The sequence below is a fragment of the Monodon monoceros genome, unplaced genomic scaffold, assembly GCF_005190385.1.
Source record: "Monodon monoceros isolate NGI ecotype Baffin Bay Population unplaced genomic scaffold, NGI_Narwhal_1 Super_Scaffold_5, whole genome shotgun sequence".
Classification (NCBI taxonomy): Eukaryota; Metazoa; Chordata; class Mammalia; order Artiodactyla; family Monodontidae; genus Monodon; species Monodon monoceros.
Window position 1 is genome coordinate 90265495 of NW_021703782.1, and position 21370 is coordinate 90286864.

General features: G+C 44.2%; 1 protein-coding gene across 9 annotated transcripts in view; it reads left to right on the forward strand.

The window, feature by feature from the left end:
- Window positions 1-21042, forward strand: part of LOC114884001 (A-kinase anchor protein 2) — a 495611-nt gene extending 474569 nt beyond the window's left edge. For 8 of the 9 annotated variants that reach the window (XM_029202414.1, XM_029202415.1, XM_029202420.1 and 5 more), the window contains 2 exons: window positions 5578-5756; window positions 16544-21042. In XM_029202414.1, the coding sequence (XP_029058247.1) occupies window positions 5578-5756; window positions 16544-16642 (278 nt within the window). In that variant the 3' untranslated portion in view covers window positions 16643-21042. The remainder of the gene's footprint in view (window positions 1-5577; window positions 5757-16543) is intronic. The other variant, XM_029202417.1, reaches the window with a different exon arrangement.
- The last annotated feature ends 328 nt before the right edge of the window (window positions 21043-21370 follow it).

Genomic DNA, 21370 nt, shown 5'->3' on the forward strand with positions numbered 1-21370 from the left:
TCTCTCTCTCTCTCTCTCTCTCTCTCTCTCTCTCTCTCTCTCTCTCTGACCCTCCTGCATCTCTTTTATGAGGACCCTTGTGATTACACCAAGCCCAACTGGATAATCTTGGATAGTGTTCCCATCTCACAGTCTTTAACTTAATCATACCCGCAAAGTCCTTTTGCCATGTAAGGTAAATATTCACAGGTTTGGGGGATTAGGGTTTGGACATCTTTGTGGAAGCCATTATTCTGCCAACTGCAAGACTGTTCATCTTATCCTGACTAAGTTTTACCGTGTGTCATGTGTGCACTTTTGTTTTCTTTTACACAGCTAATAAGTAGTGAGTTAGGATTTGAACCCAAGCAGTCCAACTCCGGAGCCTGCACTCCTAAACCCCTGCAGTATTTCTGCTTTTGTAACCTGCTTTTTCTCTTAATGTATTTTGAATATTTTCCCATGTCCATAACTATTCCTCTAAATTTGAGAGACTAAAACATGACTTATAATGGCTAAATAATACTCCATCATCTGAATAAGCCACAACTAATTTAACCATTCTCTTATAGTCAGATGCCTTTGTTGTTTCCACATATGTAATTATAAGCAAACAAATGAACAATGGTGAAAGTTCTTGTACATAAGCTTTGTGCCCATACTTATTAGTTGAACTTGTGCCCATAAGTTAGTAGTTAGTGGTTAACTAGTATACACCAGAGAATAGTATTTTCCAAATTGTTTTCCTCAAGATATTAATAGGGATTCTATGAAATGAGGTTCTGTGGTTAAATAAATTTGAGAAACGCTGCACCCCCATTCCTAAACTAGAGATTCACAATCATATTAGCACTAAAACCTTAGAGAAGTCCCCTGGTAAGGAAATCTATCTCGTTTTATCGTTAAAGCTTTCTTTAGTCGAGTGTTTCTCAAACTTATTTGACCAATGACCTTTTGACCGTTTGCAGTGTTGAGTAATATTCTTACAAAGCTAAGGTAATAGGACGTGATTTTAGAAACATGGCTTTGGAATCATCCCAGCCAAGTGAAGCTGCTTATCCTCAAACATCTTTAAATGCTTAAGTCTAAAATTACTCTAGATGGAATAGTTTGGACAAAATCATATGTATGAAGTAAACTCGAGTATGTTTTCTACTGTCCACTTTGAATTCCAGTCTAGCTTTCTTCTGTTGGTTCCTATGTCAGTTAAGCTCACGTTGCCCCTGCTCCCTGCTCTGTAAATGTCAGGGACCAGGCCTTGGCCAAGACCACCACAGGTCTGCTTTGAGGTCTGCATGACACTTACTGTTCATGTTGTTTCTGGGATCCTTCAAGAGAGCTATTTTGTAGAGTGTTCAGCCCAGGTGAGAAACTAGATAGCAGGATGTTTATCATTGAAAATAGAGGCCACTTTCAGCTACCGTCAGCTATTCAGTCATTCACCAGGTGAATAGACTTATATGAGAACAAGTTTTGATGGGACAAGTGGGAATGGGACCTGGGGGTACTGGGGAAGTGCTGGATGCACGCTAATGAACACCAAAGATAACCATCATTGTTTGGGGATTCTAATGAGATTTGTCCTCAGGGCCAAGGAACTTCAAAGTGCTTTCCAAGGCCATAGAAGATGAGACAGACTTCCCAAGCTTTGCATCACAAACAGCTGTGGTGTCTGCAGTGTCCATTACTGGTGGAAGAGCGCGAGAAGTTTTTTCACCATCCTAATCAAAGAGAAAACTTGATTAGGCTGCAAGCTAGGTCCCTCTCCAGCTTTTTGATGGCCTGTGTGGTTCCTAAGATTGCGTGAGAATTCCAGTCATGGTTGGAACCGTACTGGAGGCAGGGTGCTTGGAGATCACGGTAGAGAAGCCCAGCCAAGCCGACTTCCCCAGATGTCAACCAGCCCAGAAGTCCGGGGTTGGGGCTCCCTTTCTCTGGAGACCTGTGACAGCTTCTCCTGAGGCTCTGATGTGGCCTTGGTTATCTGAACCCCTCTGTTCTCTCCAAGACCTCTCAGCCACCTTCTCTTTGGAAGACACTGCTCCAGACCCGCTAAGCTAGTCTTTGGTTCCTGTTACTCATGTGACCTCTAGTGGCTGTAACCGGCAAAACTTGCTCCGGGGATGGGTTTCATTTTGCTGGCATACTAAGAAATGAGCGGGAAATGTCCACTCTTTATAGTAACTTTTCACCCTCTTTACGATTCTCTTTCAGCACACACCCAATTATATAATTTAGCAACAGTCAACACAATTTGGGTTCCAGACCTGACTCTGATTGTTACTAACTAATGTAATTTGGATTGATGTTAAGCATCTGAGCCTCCATGGTCTAAATTGTTCAGATGTCATGACATTCACCCTGACTACATCCTAGGGTGGTTGTAAGGATCAAATGACATGAAGCCTATCAATGAAATGCCATATAAATGTGTTTGTTATTACTCCAAAGCCATCGCGTCTGTGGTTCTGTAGACCAAGATTGTTTTGTCTCATGTGCTTTGGTGAAGACATTTAAACACTTTGCTCAGATTCTGTATTGGGAATTCTGTCCCAGTCCACAAGCATTTAATAAGTGGCTGCTCTGTATATTTCATAATGGACTTGCTGATTCATTCAACAGCCTGAACTCCTGCCTTGTGGGATTCAGCATTGACCGGGACAGACAAGGTCCTCCTCTAATGGAGTTTACATTCAAATGAGTTAGGGGGATTCATAGCCCATTGAAATGGACCCTATCTTCAAGTGACTTTACAGCTTTATTGAGAAGAAAAGCTTAAACAACCAGATTGATACAGTCAGTATGTGAAAAAGGCTTTCCCAGAAGTATAAACAAAGTATTATGAGGCAGGGGTGGTATATGTGAAAGGGTGAAGTTAGAGGCAGTGAATATGTACTATGCTTTCTAGAAGTTTAATGCTGGAGGATTGGCTGGTGAGAGATGATTTGGACACTTGAGAGGTCAATTAGAAAGTGACCAACCTGGTCATGTGGTATCTATTTCTAGTTTTAGAAGAGTTGTGACATTTTTATGCAGAATTTCCCATGAAATTGCTCATTCTTACTCCGTAGACATATTATTCTTTGAGATTCCAAATAAATACTAACTAGACTCATTGGATGCTTGCCATTCTAAATATTAATTTAGCTCTTGTACCAACCGTATGAGGTAGGTACTTCTATCAACATACCAATTTTACAGATTAGGAAACTGAGATAGAAAAACTTCAAAAAAAAGGGCAAGTAACTTGCCCTAAGGGTATTTGGCTGCTAACTAATGAGCTCAAACCCAAGCAGGCTGGCTCTAGAACTGCATGCTCACCACTGGGCTGTATTGTTTCTCAAAGCTTCATTTTAAAAGTCAATCAGGGACTTCCCTGGTGGCACAGTGGTTAAGAATCCACCTGCCAATGCAGGGGGCACAGGTTCGAGCCCTGGTCTGGGAAGATCCCACATGCCGCAGAGCAACTCAGCTTGTGTGCCACAACTACTGAGCCTGCGCCCTAGAGCCCCTGCTCCGCAACGAGAAGCCCAAGCACACCTCAGCGAAGAGTAACCCCCGCTCACCACAACTAGAGAAAGCCCATGTGCAGCAATGAAGACCCAGCGCAACCAATACATAAATAAATAAAAGTTTAAAAAGTCAATCAGAACTTTTAGAGATACACACTACGTATTCAGGGGTAATATTGCCTGAGGTCTGAGATTCCTTTAAATATTTTAGTACAGGAGGGTGGGAGGAAGGCAGGCAGGCAGGACAGATGGAGCAAGGGTGGTAAAATCTTGATAAATGTTTAATATAGTTGATGGGTCCATAGGTGTCATGATAGCATTCCCTGATTTCCATAATAAAAAATAGAAACCGTTTCTAGAGAATTTGAAGATTGAAGACCTTAAAATATTTGTAACCTTACTGTTAATATCAAAAGACTTTTTATCGATGATCTGGGTAATTGAGGTCAAAGCAATGAGTTTCACTAAGTTCACTAATGTAATGGTGGGTCTACAGATGGAGTGTCTGTGTATTAAAAACCACTTCCCCACCTAACTGCCAAATGTGCTGGCCATATACTTTTTTTTTTTTAATCAATAAAGGTTGATCTTCTTGCCAAATGTATTTGATAGAATAGCAAAATGTTTGAGTTAGAATGGACTTCCAAGACAACTTCTCCCCAAATTCTCATTTTCTAGCTAGGGAAGTTGAAACTTGGAGAACTTAAGTGATCAGCTCAAGATTAAAGGGGGAACATTACATGATTGTCTACAGCCAACCTCATGGCTGGTTCATGGAAGAGCAGAAATTAAAACTCGGGCTTCCTGAACTCCGGGGGGCTTCCCAACTCCCATCAAAGGACCTATGCCCAGTAAAGTCCTATAGCCACCCACACAGAGACATGGACCCCAGGCTTCACTTGTGATTCCAGCTCCATCAGGCAGTCTTGGGGGGAGTGAGGCAAAGAAAGATGAGCTGTCTTGATCTTGGGTCTGGAGGAGGTCAAATGGGTCTTTACCCTCCCCTGGTGGTTTCTGAACTTTTGTGCTTGAAATATCCATTTATTTTGTGTGTTTTCTCCACATTCCTTGTTCGCAGACCCTAGCCGTGTCTCCCATAAGGGGCATAGTTGGAAAAATCATGACTGTTGCACCTGAAGGTACTTCTCAGAGGTGCGTTTGGGGCTCTGGCAATATAACCCACTCCTTCATTGGCCAGAAGGCATTTCCCAAGAGGGTGGGATGCAGGCGGTCTTAGTGACAGTGCCTGGCATCACCACACCACTGTGGATGACTGTGGACCCAATCTTCTCATGCTGAGAATACCTGTATGGCATCTCAAAAACTAAAACCTCACCTTTCCCAAGTCTGACGCACCCCTTTTCTACAACATTGAAGCTGCTGTTGTTGGCATTCATTCCTTAAGATCCGGGATCTCAAACCTAAGTGCTTTCAGGACCGTGGCAGGTAAGGTAAAGAATGAAGCTGGCCAGTGTAAGACTGGAGTGACCTGGGAAGAACAGCTTAGTTCTCGTTCAGAGGTTTTACAACATGTGTTGCCCATACAAAAAAACCAGGCTGGTCATCTGACCATTGGTGACCTTTGATAGAGAAGAAAGAGGGAAGGAAACCAGGAGACCTGGATACCATCGCCAGCTCCTGGTAGCCCAACGCAGCCTTCCCTTTGTCGAGCCTAAGCTTTCCTTATCTGTAAGAAATGGGTCTTTAAGGTTCAAAGGCACCGCCACCTCTGACAGTCTGATTGTATGATCTGTGATAGAATACTTGTCCCCAAAACAACTGGAGTCAGCATCTGTCTGTCTGTCTGTTTGTCTGTCTGCCTGGCATATATCTGCAAAGAGCCTGAGAGCCCTCTTTGGTCTGACTGACTTTAAAACCGGTTTCCTTGAGGTCTTCGTTGGATGGGTTTGTGACATTAATCCTTAAGCACGTTGATCCCTATAATAAAATGACCTGCACTTAACCATCATTCTGGTACCACTCAGTATGTCAGAGGTTGCTTTTTTTGCCAGTGTTCTTCTCTTCTTTTCGAAAGCAGTCGTGACCAGACAAGCTTAGAAAGGGTGTTCTCTTCGTGTTGTTTCAGGGAAAATAGAGAAAGTCCAACCTCCTCCATCCCCCACACCTGAAGGTCCCAGCTTGCAGCCTGACTTAGCCCCCGAAGAGGCTGCCGGATCACAGCGGCCCAAGAATCTGATGCAGACCCTCATGGAAGACTATGAGACACACAAATCTAAAAGGCGCGAGAGAATGGATGATAGTAGTGTAAGTTTCGCCTCCTTTCCTCTTTCCCGTGTCCAAGGGTGAATTTCAGTACGGCGTACGGTACTCCGGTTCAGGCATGGATGTGTGTGCGGTTGTCTGGCCAGCACTGTGGTTCCAGCACCAATTTTCAAATGTGTGGTTTAACATACCTGCAGTTGGGTTGGGGGTTTTGCCTTGTTCTCAAAAACTTTGATCATGCAAAGAGTGGGTCTTTTGGCTGCCAAGTTCTAGTTTGAGTCTACTGGTACGGCTAGTACGTGAGGTGTGGGGTGTGTGTGTAGAAAGACACCGCGCAGGGGCAATGCGGGAGGAAGGACACAAGCTCCCTGAAATCACCCGCAGGCACCGGGGAGCTGATCTCAGCCATCGCTCGCCTGTTCTGTAGAGATGTTATTTCTCTAGAGAACTATGACGATGCTATTCCTTCAGTGTCTGCTCTGGGCGATCCCTATAAATGGTACACAGTGCTCAGAAGACAGTGTGTTTTGGGCTGTTACCAAGCCAGTGTGTACAGTCTGGCAGGAGAGAGCCACTTAAAATGACAGTTAAAAACCACATAGTTACCCTGCTACCCTCAACCCCGAGAACTTTGCACGTGACATTCCCACCAACCACAAAGGAAGTCGTCTACTCTGTGGTTTCTTTCTCCAGTAAGCGGCTTAAGAGCCAGTGCTGTCCACAGCCTGCACAGCCAGGAGCCTGGGGATCAGCCTCAGGGGTCCGTGCCAACCTCCTTGGAATCCATTAGCATTTATTGAGGTAACTACCTCCTCCCCCCAAATAGCTTGGTTGGGTTGAGGATACTCCCCAGTTGACCCAGGACAGTCCTGGTTTATGCCTGTTGTCCTGGAGTAATTATTAATAACATCATCTCCTTTCCCTCTTAAAAGTGCCCCAGTTTGGATGCTAAATTATTTGGTCACCTTAAACTTGAATGCGATGGGGCGCACAGTAGGAATTCCATGCTGATTCACTGCCTCTCGTATCCAAGTTGGCTGAGTTAAAGGTTTTCTGGAGTTGAAGCCAGATACTGAACACTTAGTGGTAAAGAAAGCAAGCAAACACGCCTATGGCAGCTGAATGACCCACTTGGTGTGTCTCAGTCTCCTCTCACTTGGGTTTGAGGCCTAAATTGCTTGGAATACTGGCCCAGCTCCTCTGTTGGGCTGGCATATTTCTGGGCTTTTCCCTGTATTGTACAGTGGGATGGGCCTGGCCCTTGATGGCTGCTGCTCGGGTTTCAACTGCCGGGGCTCCTTCTCTGAGCCTGTAGGACCTTTTCTGTCCACGAAGTCACTTTATCTGGCTCTTCTTTTCAGCCCTTTTTAGGTATTTTCTGGAGTCTGTGACCACCTTGAAGCTTAGGGCTATAAGGGGCTTTTCTTCAATGATTCCACACCATACATCAGCAGCTTTGGTGGAAGTTAGCTGGGATGTGTAGATGGGGAAGAACCAATGGACCACTTGCCTGTGACCCAGCTGAGTGATTTGGAAGCACACTCTCTGTATCTCTTGTGCATGCCTTTTGTGTTGAAGTGCAGGTGTTAGGGGAAAACACCATACCCAGAAGTGAAGTTACTCATTTCATAGGCAGAGGCTGACACACTAACACTCAGGCAGCCACCTGGTGAATGTCAACCAGGTTGGATTTTCCCTTTTCATGAAGGAAGCTGCTTAGAATCAGCCTTTTTTTTTTTTTTTTTTTTTTTCCGGTACGCAGGCCTCTCATTGTTGTGGCCTTTCCCGTTGCGGAGCGCAGGCTCAGCGGCCATGGCTCACGGGCCCATCCGCTCTGCGGCATGTGGGATCCTCCTGGACCAGGGCACGAACCCGTGTCCCCTGCATCGGCAGGCGGACTCTCAACCACTGCGCCACCAGGGTAGCCCTAGAATCAGCCTTTTAACATACTGATTGCCCTTCACTCACACAGTGAAGTGATAGCCTCCTGTCTCTATTTTTCTCAAGTAAATTAACATTTCGGGTAAGAAAGAAACCTGCTAACTAATCAAGCTGTTAATATCCCCAGATCTCAAATTCAAGGCCAAGTGTTTTGCACTGTTGTTGATATTACAAGAGAACCAAGTTTGTTGCTGTTGAAAATTCTTAGGAACAGAAAAAAAAAATCTATCCAACCCACTGTATCCTCTTTTAAGAGACCCAAATCTGGAAAAAACAACCCCCCCATATATATCTAAAGCAAATATATGCTCATCAGTAAGACTTCATTTCAGAGCCGCCTGTTAACCTGTCTTAGTTCTTTTGATTCAGGGGATCTTTCTGTTGTGTCGTCATCCATCACTGGAGAATATGTTGAAGTTCATCTCTTTTCCTAGTTGATCTGTGGCCCCTTCTTTAATGGTCTCTCATACCAGAAGGATAGTCATATCGGGCAGCTGGATGGCTTGAAGCTTGAGTTGTGTTGTAACTGGCTTCCCTGCTCCAGAGGTTGGTAGTTCTGCTCTCCTGGCTTCATCCACATAGACTGTCCCCAGGGCAAGCTGTGGCTTCTTAGATCCTCCACCCTCTATGAACCTCACTTGGCTCACCTGGGTCCCGTGTCACCCGGCACTTCCACCTGCCAATATTCCTTCCAAAAAGTCAGTTGACAGAATTTATGAGTCCCTCACGCATGATCAGGACCTAACCACCTGTTCACCCATAGGAAGCAGCAAGCTCTTTCTGAATAGAATGAGAAGCATTCTTATCTGCTGTACTTCCCAAGGAGAAGGTAGACTTAAAGACAAAGTGGGGTAATTGGGGTGTATGCAGAGTGATGCACTGGGTACAATGATGTCAGTGAGCGTGAAGGAGAGAAAGAGAAAGAGAGGGAAGGCAAATGAAGCTGTGCCTGCCGTTTCCATGAGTAGCTTTCACCAACCTATCTGGGGAAAAAAACCTCATCCTCACCAGCAGAACAGGTACAGCATCCCTCTGCCCCAGAGCAGCGATGGTGTCTGGAGTCCTGTCCCCAGTTCAGGACCCTTCCACTCTCCCATTTGATAAAATATCACCTGCAGGACAGGAGGGAGGCCTCTGGCTCACGGGATCCCTGCCAGGGGGTGGGGTGGGGACAACCGTGCAGTATTTAGTGGTCTTTTTCATGTTCTTAGCTGGCCTCTCTCCTGCTGGAAGCCCAGTGAGGGCTCAGAGAATGATGGAAGATGGAACATTAAATCATGAATCTCTCTCTGGGAATGTCTGCCCAGGAGTCACTATAGTAGTCGTATGAAGTCACCTGTCTTATGAAGTCACCTGTGGATGTTTCGCTTCCTTTTGCAGTTGGTGACAAAGTCAATGACAAGGAACCAGAAAAAGCCCCTTTTCTGAAAAGATTACCCCCAAACGGCCATCCTTGTTCCCAGCTCAGGCCTTGAGATAACCCTTGAGTAGCGACAGTCTTCATCCGCCGGGGCTGGCTTCCTTGTTCTGCATGGTGTGGTCCCTGATGAGTGTCTCCATGCTCAAGACTGAGCCAGGCTCCACCTCTTAAGGGACCCCTTGGCTAACCTGGGGGTAGGAGGATTGCTAACCTCCACCCACACGCTTTACCCTGGGCTGTTTCCCAGCCTATGCAGGGCCTTTGTGAGAATTAGCAAAAGGTACCGTTTTTCAAAACTCTGTGTGGATGCAGTCCTGCACCAGCTACACGGTTGGTGAGGGGAGTCGGGGGTCTGAGCTTCAACCCCATCCATCCCCCCAGCCTGGTGTTTTTGTGCAACACACACGCTGCCCACCCAGATGCAACCGTCCTGCTCTTAGTGGAGGTTTCTTCTATTTGGAAATGTTATCTTAAGTGGAAATGTCCCCTTATCTGGGCCTGACGCCATCTCTGGTCAGTCATGCAGCTCATAATGGCCTGATGAACCATAGTTTCCTGTAGGGCTTTTTGGTACCTTGCAAAGGAAGGATACTGAGGCAACATTGTTTTTCTGGCCAGTTTTCCCCCACAGTCTGACCTGAGCCTCAGAAGACAATGAGTTCTTGAGTCAGGGGTGCTCTTGAACTTGTTTGGTAGATTTGCTTTCCCTTTCTCAGTTGAGGGGGTGCTGGGCTGAGTCCAGATTACAGCCTCCTGGACATTGAGCCCCATCCCTCCTCCTAGCACACAATCTAGGTGGGTTTTTCCTATGTTCTCTTTCTTCCTCTTTTGCCCCCATAATAGTTACTGGGAGGGCTTTCAGCCTTCCCTGCCTGTCTTGGAATAAATGAAGGCCTCTTTGATTCCTGGGCTAAGTCCAAGCTGGGGGCTGGCAGTCACTGCTTTTCCAAGAATTCCTGGCACACACTTCCTTCTAGACCAGGACACCCTTTGGGAGTTCTAGCCAAACTCTCACTGGGTGGATGGAGGAAGCCTGTCTGGCTCCAGTGCCCACCCCCGCCACCACAGGCTGTATGGGAAGCTCAGCCAACATCAGTGATGCTTTGTGCCCCCAGCTCTCTCGGGTTCTCACACATGCCCTGGGAAGGTGCAAAGGAGACGAGCACTCCACATTTATCAGCCCCCAGTCATCTGTCTGATCATTACAGAGCTGTGATTTTTTTTTTTTTTTTTTGCGGTACGCGGGCCTCTCACTGTTGTGGCCTCTCCCGTTGTGGAGCACATGCTCCAGACGCGCAGGCTCAGTGGCCACGGCTCACGGGCCCAGCTGCTCCGCGGCATGTGGGATCTTCCCAGACCGGGGCACGAACCCATGTCCCCTGCATCGGCAGGCGGACTCTCAACCACTGCGCCACCAGGGAAGCTCCAGAGCTGTGATTTTTAAGTGCAGTACCTAAGAAGCAGTCAGTGATCACAGACATACGATCCCTCCTATCCAGTCCAGTGGGCTCTTTGGCATGGTCACCATGCCAGAAACCAATCAGTGCCTCTAAAGTCGTGAGTGTAAATGCAAGGTCATGACCACTGTTCTGGAGGAGGCTGTCCAGAGTCAGTCCTTCTAACTCATTACCCACAGCCGGGACATTTTTTCTCTGAGCTTTTCTTGTAGTGACTTTTAGTTTCCTTTATAGGAACTAAAGGACCCTTTTAGTTCCTACTTAATCACTCCACTTTCAGGAACTTATTTAGGACCCGCAAGGTCGTGATGAGGGAGGCTGCTTGGTCTCCCTTGGCAGTGCCATCCTTAGATCAGCTCCAGAGAATCTGCCTCTGCAACCTCGCATCCAAACCGTGCCCTGTCTGTGGTTAGGGCCTTCTTTTCATGGGACAACAGACTACGAGACTACTTTGGGGTTCAGAGATGCCTATAGGTAGGGGAAGGGCTGTTTGTCCATAGATTCTCACAAATCCAGAATGCCCTTAAGGATCTTGCTGGTGGGCAGTTGGTTGCATACAACCCCGGGGGGAAAGAATCTTGTTAATTCAAAGCACAGAAGATGGAAGCAACAAATCTTGAATTAACAAAGTATGGCTTATCTGATATTTTTATGGAGGAATAATAGGGTATCTACTTGCTGCAAAAGATACAGACTTTTAAATAAATGAATATCAGATGAAGCAAGTCTTGGTGTGGGTGTGTCCTGGTCTCCTGATGTTACCTCCCCTCTTGTGTCCCCTCCCCCCTCACCGGCGTGGTGCCAGTTCCCAGCTGGGGGGCGTTTTGTGAGTGTGTCTCTGCCATGTACTAACCCTGGTTTTTCCCTCTCTGCCAGTACACCTCTAAGTTACTGTCTTGCAAGGTGACTTCCGAGGTACTTTTCCACTTGTTTGTCTTGGTCTTCTTGCATGCCTGATCCAGGTGCATGCTGTCGTGGTTTGCCATTTCCTCATGGGGTTTTCTCCCTGCCTTTTCTGAATGGGGTGATTGCCTTGAAATGTTAGCGTCCATGCAACAGTGGTACACGCGGCTGTGCTTTGCTGTGCTGTGCTCTGGGTTGGAGAAGATTCTGTCTTGCTCATGGATCTGGAAGATGTTTGCACTAGAGGGTACGGCCAATGGGCTGTTTGGATTTTTGTTTGTTTGTTTCTTCAGGCGCTGACAGCAAATCTACTCTGGTCTGGTTAGAAAACCATGCAGCTCAAGAGGACTGGGCTGTCGGTTGGGATCAGTCCTTTGTTTACCTTAACACAAACCAGAGAGCTCCATGCCATCACTTTAGGATAACTTATTCCTACTGTGAACCAAAGCAGTTCTCCCCCCCCCCCCCATCTTTAAACCTGTATTTTTGGTTTGGAAGCTTCTTTAAGCATTGAATTTCCCCCAAGCCTCCTCCTTTCCCCTACAACTTCCCTTTACACAGATTTCACAAACCTGTGCTATGAAAAAGCACAATATTTTTTATTTTTTCCACATATATATTGACTTATTTATATACTATGAGAAAGCATACTGGCTTTTATATTTTTTATTTCTAGAGCATTGTATTATTTTTATTTTAAAAAAATTATTGTAAATATCCAGAATTGTAGAGAATCATTTATTCATTAACCTGTTGACAATTTATTGAGATCCTACTACACATCAGGCACTTTCTGGGTTCTGAGAAGACAGCAGTCATCTGAACAATGTCCCTGATGCCATGGAGCTGGCATGCCAGTGTGTCAAGGATATGGCAAAGTAAAATAATAAAGCCCCCTAGCCAGCTTTGTGCATTCTTATCATTTCATAATATTTGCTTAATATTTTAAAAAGAAATTAATATTGCAAATACCATTCAAGCCCTCTTGTTACTTCTCCCAGCTCCCATTTCTTTCCCTCTTGAGAGGGAATTTTTCTGGAGTTTGGTGTTGATTGTTTCCATGCATGTTTTTATCCTTGTACTACGTATGTCTATGTACATAAATTATATCTAATGGTTTTGCATGTTTTAGAACTTTATATAAATATATCATATTGTAGTATCCTGTACTCTTTATTCTGTCTGCATCATTTTTAGATGTGTCCATGTTGATACTTATGGCTCTAGTTCACTCATTATAATTGCCGTATATAGTATTCCATTGAATGAATACATATCTATTTATTCATTCTTCTAGTGATGGAAATGTAGGTTGTACCTTTTCTTTGCCATTACAAACAATGAGTCAATGAATGTTATTTTACACAGCTCTTTGTGTGACCTATGGAAGAAAGTCTCTAAATATATCTAGGGGTAAAAGTACTGGTTATAGGGCTTACCCATCCTCACATTCACTACCTATTGCAAACTACTCTTCAAACTGGCTGTGCTACCTATAGCACAGTATATATTTCACATCTCCATATTTAGCAAAATAATTATGGTTAACTGTAGACGTGAGCTGATGCTTATCAGTAGGTTTTTTTCACAAACTGTAAAATGAATATTGAAAATATCATTACATGGACCTTCTTCAGTGTCTAATTGTGGGTCTCAGTGAGGAAATGCTGGTTTAAGAACTAGACCCTAGGAGCCCACATCCCCTTGGAGTCAATGTAAGATTGATGAAAATCTGGTCAAATACATCCAAGGAAGATAAGACTAGGCTCTGTCTGCCTTCAGTGGAAGATATGAGGGATAAAATCTTAATATAAATGTTATTTAACGTATCTGTCTTTTGTTTTATATCCCAGAATAAAATTATCTAGGTTGATTGCTGCTCAAACTGAAGTGATTCACTTGAATTCCCTAAGCACTAGAGAGAAAAATTAATACTAGAGGATTGCTCAAAGAGAATTGATTTTCTTTTTCTCCCACCAGACCTAAATCTGATTTAATTTGTGAAAATGATAAAACCTTAAATCAGGTCTTTGTATTATTATTATTTTTTATGTTTTCTCTCTCCACTCCTATGGAGAGTATTTATTGCGCTTTCTGATGCTTCTTCCTCCATACTCCCCCCAGCCACTGAGCAGCCGTGGAACATGCTGGCCCAGAGCATCGACTCTGCACCCAGAGTTCTGGGTTCAAACGTTAGCTCTTCCTCCTACTAACTGATGTTAGATTATTTTAAACCTCTCTGTGCTTCAGCTTCTTCATATGTGAAATTCATAGTATGAATCCCATAGAACAGAGGCGAGGATTAAAACCCGTAGCTGGTTCATGATACCTGTGATGTAAGTGTTCACTATTACCAGAGCCCCAGAGGCAAGTGCTTTTTTTAACCCAGAAAGGAAAGGAATGGACTTTAGGAAATAAAGTTAATATGTAGAAATCTAGAACAAAAGTTCTAGATTTGCTAGAGCTTTATTCACACACACACACACACTCACTCACTCACACACAGTACTCTGAATTAATTGTGGAATAAATGCTCATTCACATACCTTCCCCAAGGGCTTGGCTTTTTTTTTTGCGGTACGCGGGCCTCTCACTGCTGCGGCCTCTCCCGTTGCAGAGCACAGGCTCCGGATGCCCAGGCTCAGCAGCCATGGCTCACGGGCCCAGCCGCTCCGCGGCATGTGGGATCTTCCCGGACCAGGTCACGAACCCGTGTCCCCTGCATCTGCAGGCGGACTCTCAACCACTACGCCACCAGGGAAGCCCAGGGCTTGGCTTTTTGAATCTTCAAAAGGTCTGTTGGAGGAGGGAAGAGACTGTTCTATCCTGAACATGAAGCCCTGTGCCCGACACTTGGTAGGAACCCAATAAATAGCTATAAGATGGATGGATAGATGGATTGAAATGGGTTCCCAAAGAACAGAGTAAATTAAAATTTTCAAGATGATTGAGAATTAAAATAGGGCCCAAATACAAGACAAGGGACATCTGAAATTGATGGGGACTATTTTTTTCAGAACCTTAGATTTATTTTTAGCTCTTATGTAAACCTTTCAGTTTGTATGTACAGTCTGCAAGGCAAACCACAATGTAGAGCTCCTTGTCAAAACGTCTTATGTTTGAATACCACTTGATTGCTTATAAAGCCCTTTCACATGATGAGAGAAATACGTAGTTATTGTTTAAGAATTTGCTATGCTCTGGAAACTTTGGTAAATTCTTTGCCTCATTTATTTGCCTCATTTATTCCTCAGACACCTCGGTACTATGGTTTTTATTATTCTCTTTTTACATATAAGGAAACTGAGGCACAGGGTAATAAACTTTCCCAAGGTCACATAGTTACTAGGATTTAAACTGAGACCTGCCTGGACTTCAGAGGCTGCATTGCTTCCTGAGAGAGCCTGTGAAATAGGGCAGGTGTTGTGTCTGTTTTACAGATAAAGGAAGTTGAGACTCAAGATGCCATGAACGACAGGCACAGAGCTGGAAACAAAGCTCAGGACTTGCAATTCCAGTTCCTCACTGCCTTCCAGTACCATGTTACTAGGCCTTGACCAGAAGATTCTACTGTTTAACTCTACCAGACTTAGAAACGTGCTTTCCTCCTACTGATTTGTTATTCTTAGATGTTGACTAGGTGACCATGATATGTTTACACACCAACACTTCAGGGCATGGCTTACGTGCTTCCTGGTGAACATTCCTTCAGGAGACATGATTGAGTTGTGTCCTATACATCCGGTCAAAGCCGTCCCTGCTAGGAGGACTGGGGAAGCCTTCCTGGAGGAAAGACACTGCTGCTCTGGGAAGTCCATGCATTTGTCAGAGGTGCAGAGAAGCAAGTTGAGATGCCCGCTCCCTGCCCAGACCTTTAATCTGACCAGAATTTGCTTACGTCTGGGCTCCCATCACTGCCGGTAAACCTGCCTCTCCTTGCTTTTCTGGAGTTGCCAGCATCTCTGTCCCTTGCCAGAATGATTGTTCCCAGAATAAGCAAAGACTTCATCGCCTGTTGGTTGGATAACCAACTAGTGTTGGCTCTGCTAGACTTTAAATTCAGAAACTGCACATCCTAAGCTAACGTCACAGTCGTTTAACTGGTTGGCATGCAGGGGCTTGCTTTCGGTGCAGTATCATGAAATTGAGCCGTTTCTCCTGCGTTGGCAACCTAAATGTCATTCATCTGGATGTCATCTGGACCAAACTCAAGCTGGAGCAGATACCCCCTGGGGTCCACAGACTCTTCTGGGGAGCCGGAGGGAGGGTGGCCTCACCCCGATGGTGGTGAGCCTATTTGTCCTTGATGTTGTCACCTTTCACTTCCTTTACCAGCACCTGTGGCCCTGAAGTTACATCAAAATGCTCAGATTCCGTTTTTTAGTGGCCTGAGAAGCTCTTTTTCTTTTCACTTAATTCTTCTTTCAAGCGTAATTATACCAAAGTAGATTTTTGTGGTACAAATATGATCACAGCTTATGTGGGCCCACAAAGCTTGGTGGAATGAATTCACACTGGTTCAGTTGTTTGGAATTACTTTCCCGTCTGCTTGTTTATGAAGAGACCAAGACTGTCCATAGCTGTGCTGTCCAGTATGGTGTCACTATTTCCACGAGGCTATTGAAATTAAAATTAGTTAAAATCTGATATTTAGTTTCTCAGCCACACTAGCCATATTTCAAATGCTCAGTAGCCACGTGTGGCTCATGGCTGCCATATTGGATGGTGCAGATACAGATCACTGAAATCAGACTGCACTGATCTATATAGCATGTAGCAATCCACTTCGTTATCTAAAAACGTGATGCAGAGTCAGGTCTAGTTCAACGAAACTTGCAGAACATTTCAGGAAAATTCAGTCTCTCTATACTGAAAACGATGGGTCAAAAGTGAACTTTGGCTCTGAGGTGAATGCTACCCAGAACCTCCCACCCCGCCACCTTTACTTTCACGTCTCTCCTACCTCCCAGCTGTACCAGACGCTTTACCACTTTCCCCCTCATTAGATGCTGTTGAGAGAGGGAAAGGAGGAAGGAAACAGGGAAGTTGGTTTGTGTTCATAATGAACAATCATGAACTCTGCGTAATTTTTTTCCCTCTCTCTTCAGGTCCTTGAGGCCACACGGGTTAATCGAAGAAAGAGCGCATTGGCCTTGCGCTGGGAGGCGGGGATCTATGCCAACCAAGAGGAAGAGGACAATGAATAGTCAACATCCTTCCACCCAGGAAGCTTCTTTGGTGCTTGGGTTCCCAAGAAACCAAGAAATCAACACATCAAAGCATTTTAATAGAATATTTATTAAAGTGCAAACAAACTCGGCAATCCTTATGCAGACCAGAAGAAGTTGCAATGTACAATGATGAAAAATCAAGTGAAAAAAGAAGTCCACCCATCAAACACGAACTCCCGGGAGTCAGAAGAGAAAGGATTTTTTTTTTTTTGTAACTCAAAGAATCCCCTGGGTTTGGACCACAGTTGATCCAAAAGGACAAAGAAGTTACAAGCAAATTGACATGGTTGCTACAGGCAGAACCAAGACTAGCCTCTCTGGGTGATGAGGAAAACAATGGTAATGTGGCCATTTGGAGAAGCCACAGAGCTGGTGCCATCCACCCAGCAGAGGATATTTCCCTGTACCTGCACCGGTTTCCACCCATCATAGCATCAGAGGTGTTGGACTAACCCCATTTACTCCAGCAGCTATAAAATAATGCTTCTCTCTCTATTTGCCCAGAAGAGGCATCTATGGTTCCATGTCTATTCCGTTTAATTGTCTTGAATTGGGAGCAATTAAGGATCGCAGTCCATATTTTGAAGACAAGATTTCTTCATGTTGCAAACACAACCTGTTCTGCATTAGGAGGTTTAGGAAGGGGGGAGAAAGCCAAACCAAATGGATTATTTTAGCTTTAGGATCTTGTCTGCTTATGATATTGACTGAGCTGCAGTTTACGAGAACACATTTTCACAATTCTGTTTCTTTATATGAAAACTATATTTAGTGGGCAACAACTATTTTTATGATGGGATGGGGGAATATATCCATGTATAAAACCTATACACATTGAACAGCTTGGTTCAAGAGGGGAGGGGTATTTTTAGAGTGGTAATAATTGAAAAAAGGGCGAACTCTGCCTTAGAGAGGTAGACGATGAGAAATAAAGAGTTGTTTATAACTATATTTTATATGTAAAGTGGACCTTCGGGGGAGTAGGAAGAATGATACTTTGGATCAATCAGAAAGAGACAGTAAAGAAAGCTCACGAAAGGTAGACAGAGAAGAAGGGAGGGGGAAAGAGTGGGCAAGTAAGGAAGTTAGAGAGATTATTTTTTCTGAGCAACCAGTATTTTTCAGGATGATACAGAGAAAAATATAGAATAGAAACTTAAGTGCAGGCTTAGGTTCAGCTACAAATCCTAAAGGTGGTGTGTGTGCGTGCGTGCGTGTGTGTGTGTGTGTGTGTACACATGCCTTTGTGTATGTGTGCAAAGCGCATGTGTGCTCATGAGTAAGGGTGTATGTGTGTGTGTGAGGATTAAAATTCCAGGATGATCATGGGACAAGGGTGTTCACTTATTTCCTCCAAAGCTGTTTGCCAGCGTCAGGAGTGAGTGAGAATTTCTTTTTTATGAAAAGGATATAGAGGCTCCGAGCTAATGCAGTATTTGTAATATTAAGTTGACCTAACATGGTATTTGCATGAGTCACAATGGCAAAGTTTTGAGCAGTTTTGTAATTTGACATTTAGGAAAGTACCATATTTATTCTCATGCTTTGTATCCATGCTTAGTATACGCTAAAGGACACCAGCTTTACTCTTTCTGTCATTTAAAGCAATATGATAAGGGTATTCAATCATTAAATGCCCTCAATTTCTGGATGAGAAATTTTTTAGTTCTGGCCATGAGAAAAAAACTGACCAGCCTTCTTTTTTTCCGTCCCCTTTGTTTTAAAACTGTGGTTTTTAAAAAAGCAATAAGTAAGCCAGACCTCACTAAAATTCATTTTTGTTTTTATGTCTTTATGTCATAAGCGCTAATGTGTTGTCCTGACAAGTAGCAGTTCCACCAAATTTGTATGTAGATTCATGCACATTATCTTCTTTTATTAGACTAGTGTCAACGTTAGGGGAAAGTTTATTCGTAAGCAAGTGGTGGACACAAAGTAAAAAATGGAACTCTCTGATAACTTACAAGGATCCTTTGGAGCTGCCAAGGGAACTTGCAATTTGAAGCCAAATTCTACAGATGGATAATTGGCGCCATCTTTGTATGGTTCATGCTCCTGAACATTCTGAACGAATAGTCAACAAAATGTGCTAGACGCTGGGGATATGAAACAAATAAGATCCCTGCCGTTAGGAATTTATTTTCAGGTGGGAGAGGCTGGCATGGAGACAGACATTCCCAGGAAAATGAGATGAGGAGTCCTGACAGGTGAAATGGGGGCACCCAGGAAAGAAGGATGCTTTGTCTGAGGATTTCCAGCGTTCCCAAGACAGGCACGGGAATGAAAACAGTCGGGGCAGCAGCATCGTGTGGCCCAGGGATGCAGGAGCTGCTAGGATGCCTGGAGAACAGAATGGTTCTGTGGGTTGCACAAAAAGTGAAACATGCTTCATGATTTCTGGACTAACTCTGGATCTGGTAGTGACCAAAGACTTGATACAGATGAACTCCCCATCTTTTGCAAGAGGAAACAGTGCTCAGGACTTCCCTGAAGTTTTTGGTTCTGTTTTGAAGGAAACTGTGTACCCACCTTAAAACTACATTTGAGAAGAGAATGGGCAGCTGAAAAGAAAGCTTAGGAGGCCACACAATTCCTGGAATCGCTTTAGAGGCAGATAAGTTGGTCTTTGACTGCAGTTGACACACTTACTATGTAGAGTTATAGAGCCGGGATCCTTTGGTTCGCACTTTGGATAGGCAACAAATGCAGCGTTTCCGTGACTCTCTCACGGTCACAAAACCGTTTAACTGTGGCCCCTACATCTCCATCCTTTGCTTGTTCCCTTCTGCTGCCTTCTGATGACTGCTGTCCATTTCCTTGTTCCACTCACGTATCATCCTGTTAAAATGTAAATTAAAGTTCCCTTAGCAGAGCCAGATTTTCTCTGTGCTCTTGAGTTTTTTACTCATTTAAGAAACATTGGGCCATGGCTTTGTACATAGCACTGTGCTAGGCTCTGGGATCCCAAATGAACCCCTTTAACTTTGTGAAGATGCAGCAGACCCCTGGCGGAACGTCATCCGTGCCTAATCCATCGAGAAGAAGAGGCTTGTCCAAAACCCGGCCTCCGATGCGCGTCCCTGCCCCCAGATAGCACACAAGCTTGTTAATCTCAGCTTGAACAGATGCTTAGATTCTGTAGATGTTAAAAGCTTTCCTGAAAGTATTCCATTCCGCAGTGTTGATAGATGTTCACTTTCCTCTGGAACTGATGACTGACATTCCTTGGCTTTCTCATCCAGAAATTATGGAAACAGGGTCTGTCAGTGGCAGGAGGCTGGGCTGTGTCCTACGTGCATGACACATGCAGTTTCCTTGCCTCTTTACACCCATGCATGCTGCCCACCCTAGACAGTGACATATAAGCAGTATATAGATCAGTGCCCACATATATACACAACACACACACACAGACACACAAGGCATAACAAGGAACACTAAGTGTTGACTCGTCTCAGAAGACAAATAATTAAACATTTTTTCCAACTAAAGAATGGATGTAATTAAACTATGTATTGGAAAAAAAATAGCCTAAGTGTTTAGAGATGGTGACTATATCCAGTTGTAGTAACAGAACCAATTTCCTGAATTTTAAGCATTCAGTGAGTGAGCTGCCAATTTTGATTTTGTGTTCCTCTTTACCCAAATGACTTTTTTTTTTCTTTTTTGGAGGAGGGGGCACGAAGCAGCAATACTGTGTTTGAAAATGATACTCTGTATCTGGCTCTCCTGTGTATGTTAACCACTTCAATGTTACTATCCTGCTTCGGTTTTATAGTGATTGTGAGGCATTCAATGCAAGTATACAATTATTTTCTCATTAAAATCCAGTGTGTGTTGTGCTTTTATAAACGAGGGCCACTTGTTTGACTGTCGGGGGATTCTTTTCCCTCATAGGTTATTACAAAATATTGAGTAGCATTCCCTGTGCTATACAGTAGGTACTTGTTGTTTATTTTTTGTATAGTCGTGTGTATATATTAATCCCAAACTCCTAATTTATCCCTCCCCCCTTTCCCCTTTGGTAACCATAGCCATGTTTTCTATGTCTGTGGGTCTGTTTCTGTTTTGTATATGAATTCATTTGTAGCATTCTTTTTTTTTTAGATTCCACACCAACTCCCCTGGTTTTATTGGTGGCAAAGAGACTAATAATGAGGTTCCTTTGGAATGTTGCTCCTTTTAATCATGGGCTCCTTGGGTCACAAGAGGGTGGTGACTGTCGCCCTCCCTGCACACAACCCACACAAAATTCAGAACTGGGCTGCTACGGGACAGAAAACATATGGGGAATTAAAAGGAAGAATTCAAAAGGTTTGAAATGTACAAGATGACATTAAGGCAAAGAATGGGGCCTCAGGAAATGCCTAGAGGTACCACACCAGCAATTTCTAAGCGTTACCCAAGCGTTCAGATGCCTTCTCTCAGAGAACATTTGCCTGATAAAGACTTTTTTTTTAATTCCACCAAGATACAGTAATTTCACTGTCAGTTCATCTTGATGGTAGACTTACCCAGATGACTTGCTCCAAGTCCACAGGTGGTGGGCTTGCAACAAGTGGAGTGGATCTGTTGGTCCCCTAGAGACGTACAATCACAAATCTTTCTTCCCCTTCTTTGGTTTTTCTCTGCCCTCTCATTTAGACAACCTCGGCCTCGGCCTCTGCTGTGGTCTTCAGCTAGTAACAGTGATTTGCCTCTGAG